This window comes from Kryptolebias marmoratus, linkage group LG18 (genome assembly GCF_001649575.2).
Source record: "Kryptolebias marmoratus isolate JLee-2015 linkage group LG18, ASM164957v2, whole genome shotgun sequence".
NCBI classification, from domain to species: Eukaryota; Metazoa; Chordata; class Actinopteri; order Cyprinodontiformes; family Rivulidae; genus Kryptolebias; species Kryptolebias marmoratus.
In genome coordinates, this window is record NC_051447.1 from 18,184,843 (window position 1) to 18,191,875 (window position 7,033).

Genomic DNA, 7,033 nt, shown 5'->3' on the forward strand with positions numbered 1-7,033 from the left:
CACTTTAAAAGAGGGGCGTCAGACTCCAGGCCTCGAGGCTCCGCTGTCCTGGGAGTTTTAGGTTTTTCTGCTCCAACACACCTGATTCAGACGGTTTAATCACCTCCTCGCCAAATCGTCAAGTTCTCCAGGAGCACGGCAACAAGTTGTCCATTTAAAGCAGGTGTTTTAAAGCGAGAACACGTCCAAAACATGCAGGAGAGCGCCCCAATCCTGGTCCTGAAGGGCCTCCATCCTGCAGGTTTTAGATGTTTCTCTGCTCTACAGCAGGTCTTTAAGTTCTCCAGAAACCTGTTATTCACTCAGTCATTCAGATCAGATGAGTCAAAGCAGAGAAACACCTAAAACCTGCAGGACAGCGGCCCTCCAGGACCAGGATTGGACACTTCTTGAGGAGAACTACTGATAAATTAAATTTAAAAAGTATTCACAAAACTGCAAACAGCTGCTTATGCCCCAGAGATCTGTATTTGGTGAAATATTGTAGGAGTTCTGTCTTTTCCAGCTGTTTTCCATATGAACCCTGTTTTAAAGACACGTCCAGCTTGCCGGGATTAGACCGGCCTTTTGTCTCCTCCCGTCTGGTGCAGAATCTTGCATCATAATCCCAGATTACAGAGCAGGACGTTGCTTGGAAGAAATCGGCCGGAGTACAGCGTGGTGTTTACTGCAGGAGTTCATTCAGAGGCGTGCATTCATACACATGACATATATGCTAGAGGTTGTAATGAGACACTTTTTCCACGAGACAGGACGGGATCCTGGGTCCACGAGAACGAGACAAGACAATATTTTCATAATATTTTTAAGAAAAAAGCTCAACTGACTGGCCTCTCTTCTGATTTCAGACCTCAGAAGGGGGTCAAAATTTTAAAAAGACTCATCAAAAGCCAGCTTTTTTGTTTTTTCTGCAGTCATGAGACGGGTTTTCAGCTCGACATGAAATCTTGTGATGTCTGAGGCTCGTGAGATCTCGCTGCATCTCTCTCTGGGTGAGGCCCTGCAGCCCTGGCAGTCATGAAGCAGCGACGGAGTGGCCTGTTCTCGGAACGGCTCATAATCCTTCCTCGCCGCTATCTGCGTCTCCTAGTTCTCCGACGGTTCGTCTGGGATTACGTGGCTATAAATACAAACTTGGGTGGGCGTCTTTAGAAAAGCAGTGAAGGGACGTGTTCTGTCCATTCGTATGAGCACGCTTTTAAAGCACCAAGCAGGTTTGAAAGACGCAACAAAATGCAACAAACATGGACTTATTGGCGAGGTGGGAATTAAAGAGACAGAAGTGGATGGAAACACAGAAACCAGAGCCAAGTCTCTTCTTTGTGTGTGCGCATGTCTGCCCTAATCCCTACCTCAGACGCTCAGGGTCAGAAAACAAGCAAAGCTCCAGCTACTTAGCTGGGAAAGTGGATTCTGCTGAGCAGGCTGCCCAGGCGCAAAAGGAGCACAGGTACCAGAGTGGACACTGGAGGTTACAGCTGCTTAAAATGTCATCTCTTCTGATTAGTTTTGCTCCTACAATAAGAAGACGTGAGCGGCGCATCGAATAAAGAGGGGGGGGGGTGATTTCTGAGGATCAGGAAGTCGAGGAATCATGAAGATGCTGCAGCTGGAGCCACTGCTGAGGGTAAGACGGCTGGAGACACGCTGGCTTTTAGAAGGTGGGAGGCATTCGCTTTTAAAGCAGCCGGGAACTAAAAGGTTTCCCTTCAAATTAAAGGCCGAGCGACCCATCAGAGGTTTAAATTTAAATCCTCGGATGCTGGGAAGGGACAGAGATGCAGCTGTTTTAGTCAGACTTTACAAATTTAATTTACGGTTATGCTCTTGTGCAACATAGCGAGTAAGCATGCGATGAGGACGACTCTCAGCTACTACCACACCAAACCTTAGCTCAGTATCTGTAAATTTGTACTGGTTAAATCTTATTGGCCGTGGCAGCCATCCTGAACTGGACTCCCTCCAAATGTTAATGATTTGTAGACGAACGTCTGATCTTTACATTCTGAGAGTTTGATTAAAACGTGACGACTGGTTCATGAGATATTTTGCTAACGGACAGTGCTGACACCAACAGTTATTGCCAAAGTTTAACCCCAAAAATACTGCACATTGTGTGGTGCTTTGAGCATGTTTTTGGTGAAAATGCTCAACCCAACCACACCTAATTCGAGCTCATAGCCATTTTTGTGTTACCTAAATTCAGTTGGCCATCTTATATTGGATTGATGTCAAGTTAATCAGTTCTACATTTACATCCAGTGAATATTTCCTGAAAGTTTCATTAAAATCTATCCGGTGGTTTAAGAGATATTTTGCTAGCAGACAGACAAAATGTGCATGGGTTAGCTCAAGGGTAGGCAATCCTGGTCCTCGAGGGCCACCATCCTGCATGTTTTCCTTGTTCCTCTGCTCCAACACCTGATTCAGTCGTTAAATCACCTCTTCATGTTCTGCAGAAGCCTGTTAATCACCCATTGATTCAAATCAGGTTTGTTGGAGCAGAGAAACAAGTAAAACCTGTAGGATAGTGGCTCTCCAGGACCAGGGTTGCCTACCCCTGGGTTAGCTAGTGCTTAGAGTATAAGTTAGGGATGACTCTCAGCTACGACCACACTGAATTGTAGCCATCTTTTCTAACCCTCTATGGCATGGTGTTGCCCTCAGGCAACAAACCACTATTTTGGCCCACACAACACCCCTTTAAATTTTTTTAAATAAAACATGACATTAAAAGTCAGATGATAAGTCTGTGACCAATGAAATTTGAGCTGGGTGTGGCTTTGACGTTTCGTTTTGGGTTGAAACGGTCCTTTTTGGGACCACAGCCAACTTGGACACACTGCTAGCAGAAGGCGAGATAAATTTCATTTTTTAACATGTTTAAATTAAAAAAAAGCATATTTGATTGAGTAAAGACACTTTTTGTCTTTATTTATATACTAAAATGGCAGTTTTTCATTCGTTGCCTCAGGGCAACATTGTGCAGTTAGACCACTTTTGTGTGAACTATAACATGCTTATGGATGGAGATGTGTAGGGATGCATAGTTATCAACATAATCAATTTTTTTCATCAGTGAGTGAAAAGAGGTATATATGACCTATTCTAATTTTATGCTTACTAGTTTCTTTTGAAAACAAATGACCTGCCTGATGACAATGAGTCTGTGAATGAAGAGGAAAATGAAAATGATGAAGTATCACAGGAAGATGTTCCACGCTTACCCTTATAGTTTAGGGTACCCTTATAGCATCTTGTTGCCCTGAGGCAACAAACCAAAATCTGGTGGTGGGGTGGGGGGGCACATTTTTTGATTGATATATTATAAGGAAACCCCCAAGCTCCCAAAATTAGGGTGTAATATTTTTTTCCTCATAAAATAAAAAATTCATGCCATGAATTCATGATCGGTTGGGTGTGGCGGCCATCTTAAGTTGATTTAACTCCAAACTCTGATCAGTTGTGGATGTAGACCCAGTAATTACTGCCTGAAAGTTTCACTGAAATCCGCGCAGTGGTTCGTAAGATATTTTGCTAACAGTTCAGTTGTCCTGTTTGTTTTGAGGGCGGGAGGGTGTAGTGCCTCACCCAGGCCACCAGGGGGCGGCGTTGATTTATTTTCGGGTTTTTTTTGTTTTTTTTAGATCAGCCCGTCTCGATCTACCTACCTATGCGCGTGCTCACCTAACCGGACAGCTGACCAAACATTTGCTCGTGGATTTTTATGCTCAAGCGAAATTAAGAAGGTAATTATGTCGGATAAACTCGAGAAAATATCACAAACTAAACGCTTGCTTTCTTGTATTTATATTTTATTAATGGTTATCTTCCGGTTAGTCTCGAAATTAATACATTTGGTCAAATTTTGCTCGACTTGTTTGCGAAAACGTAAATTTTCTTGTATTTAAAGGCACAAAACTGCGACGTCACCATTTATTTTTTAAGTTTTTAAGTTTTAAAATCCGCCTTTAAGTGAAACATCGCAGGTGAAACAATTAATTATAATTAGCTGTTTTGCACACCTGTTGTTTGTTTAATAAAAAAGAACCAGTTTTCATGAATTTCTGCTCGTTTTTTAAATCTGTTTGTGTTGTTTTCTTGCTTTAGTGCGCCAAATTCATTGTATTTTAAAATGCTCACAACCGTAAATCATATATTTATTACAATGAAAACAAATATCATGTTTAAGTTATGTTTGTTTGTTAGCAAAATGTCTCAAAAACAGCTGGATGGATTTTAATGAAACTCCCAGGAAGTACCTCTACGACTCACTAACATTTGGAGCCAGCCTGATTCAGTTAATTGACATTATTAAACACTAAAATGGCTTTAACTCCAGTAAGTTTTGCAGATATTCAGGTAAAAGCTGGTGTGGTAGTAGCTGAGAGTCCTCCTCATCACATATTACATGTCTCACTATATATATAATGTCCCTTTGCCTGAATTTCATATGTGATATTTTTGTTCTCCTCAGACTTCAGCCTCTCGTCTCGCGTCGCAGCATGGACTCCTGCACGCCGCAGCCCTCGCGCCGTCACAACCCCGTGGACAGCATCTGCCGCAAGCTGAAGACCATTCAGTGGCGCGGTGACCGGGAGCCCAACTTGCCCTTCCAGATCCCCAAACTGTCCTCCAGCAGCTACGACAGCCCCCGGTGCGGCTTCAGGCGCAACCTGGAGGCCGTTCTGAGGAGGGGCGCCATCAGCCGAGACGAAGGGGAGCGAGGGATGGGGGTGCCAAGCTCGGGGCCCTCCGTGGCTAACGCCACCTACAGCATCACCAGTACTCTGGGAGAAAGAAGAGGTGCAGACGGGGGCGATTCGAGCCGGGTCAGGCCGTGGCAGAGACACTGTTCCACGCCGACAGCCCAGACCATGAACTCCCCTTACTTTGCTTTGGCAGGGGGGCCTCGTTCAGAGCAGCCTGACAGAACCGGCAGGAGCCCGCCTCTGTCCAGAACCTTCACTCCGACTAATAGCACCTTCTCCTGCAACGTCAACTTCTGCTCTGCTGATTCCGCAAACTCGTCTGAGTTTGAGCTGCCGTACCCGGCGCTGGTCGTGAAGAGACTGTCCATGGGGGATGGAGGTAGGAGCCTTAACATTTTTACACATTTTTTGACACAATTATTGACAAAAATAGACAAGAAAACCATTAATATGATGGTGCTAAAAGGGTTAAAGAGCTAAGAAGCAAGCTATTTACATAAAAGGCCTAAACTCCTAGAAGCAAAGCATATATAGTGTTTTAATCCAAGATGGCCGCCACAACCACATCTCACAACATGTTAACGCTCAGGAGTGTGAAGTGTGAGACTCTCAGCTACTACCGTGTCAATTTTGTACCTGAATATTTGTAAAACTGTCTGACTTACGACCCTTTGTCAGCAGGACGTGGCGGCCATCTTGAATCAGGTTGGCTCCAGATGTTCATCACTTGCAGATGAACATCCTAAAAGTTTTACTAAAATATATCCAGTGGTTCATGAGATATTTTAACAGACTTGGGCAGAAAGGTTCTCAGAATTAGTTTTTTTTCCCCACATGTCAATGTCAACATTTAAATTTAAAATATTTGCATCCTGAAAACTTTTAATTTTCAATGTTTTTTTGGGACCAAATGGACCAAAAGTTTAATTAAATTCAATAAATATCCTAAAAACAAGATGCCAAGAAACTAATGAAGGTCCATGCAAAAAAAGGCAAAAACTTATGAAAGCATAAAAATGTTAAAATTAGATTATCTATATTTGACAGTATGTTGTGCACTAATGTACAAAAATATTTACTCAAATAGGAGGTAAAAGAATGGGCTTTTCATGTTTGTGTCAAAATAAATAAATAAAATTAAGGCAGTTTTTCAAAGAAAGGTCTGTTTTAGTTCAAATAGAATAAATGTGTAATCTGTCTGTGATTCTTCGTGTTGTAAATGTAAAAATAAGTAATAAACCAAAATGCTCTCTCTCAAAGCTAAAATGACTTTTAGCCTTAAAATATGTATTTTTTTTTTTGCTTCCACATGGAGTGTTTGCAGCCGTAAGAGTCAATATATGTTTATATTTAACTGTTAAATAAAGATATCTGCTTTAACTTCATTTTAAATGTGAGGAAATAAGATATTTGTCAGGTTATTTTCATAAACTGATAACTGGTGTTCATGTAAATTAACATAGAAACAAGTTGAGGCTAATTGTCCTTTTATTTTTGTTTTTCTTTTGATGCACTGAGCTGTAAAATTATCTTACACTAATTTGTTATAGCCTTCATGAAACAATGTTTATTATCTTTCTAATGAGGTCAAAGGAGGGCTGTTTGCTGTTATTTTAATTTGTAATTTAATATATTTTCAGGAAATTACCACAAAATCGTTTTAATTCTAGAAAAATGACTAGATGCTGTGAAAAAAATATGGAAAAAGCAGAAAATTAACCAAACTTCTTGTCAGATATCGTTACTTTACTATAATGTTTTTGTGGGTTTTTTTTTTTGGGAGATGGTGACTTTTTTGTGTGTCTGTTAGCAAAATATCTCATCAAGTAGATGAGCTTTAATGAATTTTGGAAAAACTAATCATTGGCCACTGCAGATAATTACTCGTTTGTTTTTGACGCCTTTAAAACAACAAACAAATCTCTCGGCTCTTCTGGCGTTTGTAACCAGGGGTGGAAATTAAAAATTTTGTCCACCAGCCATAGTGACTGGTGGACAAAATTTTTTACCAGCTACTCAAATATTTTACCAGCCACTATTTTATGTTGTGACAAAAAGTAATTTCATATGATGATGATGATGGAGGTGGGTGGAAGCAGTTGTGCTGCCCTACAAGCTGAACAACACCTCTTTCTGGACACTGCATGGAAATAACTAAATTTTTCTTATTTTAGTTTAAACCATTAAAAGATGCATATCTGTACATAAAAAATTCAGACAAGTGAAATTTATTTCTGTGGAGAGTTTTTGAAGTATTTTTTTGTGCTTTTGTAAGTTTTTGTATGTAAGTTGTAATGTTTTTCAGACACTTGCTGCTTTTA

General features: G+C 40.9%; 1 protein-coding gene across 8 annotated transcripts in view; it reads left to right on the forward strand.

Annotated features, from left to right (window-relative positions):
* The first annotated feature begins 1,008 nt into the window (after window positions 1–1,008).
* Window positions 1,009–7,033, forward strand: part of LOC108244055 (lymphoid-restricted membrane protein) — a 54,172-nt gene continuing 48,147 nt past the window's right edge. For 5 of the 8 annotated variants that reach the window (XM_017429917.3, XM_025009013.2, XM_037981232.1 and 2 more), the window contains exons 1-2: window positions 3,627–3,749; window positions 4,478–5,091. In XM_017429917.3, coding sequence (XP_017285406.1) covers window positions 4,506–5,091 — 586 coding nt within the window. In that variant the 5' untranslated portion in view covers window positions 3,627–3,749; window positions 4,478–4,505. The other 3 variants (XM_037981229.1, XM_037981230.1, XM_025009015.2) reach the window with 3 other exon arrangements.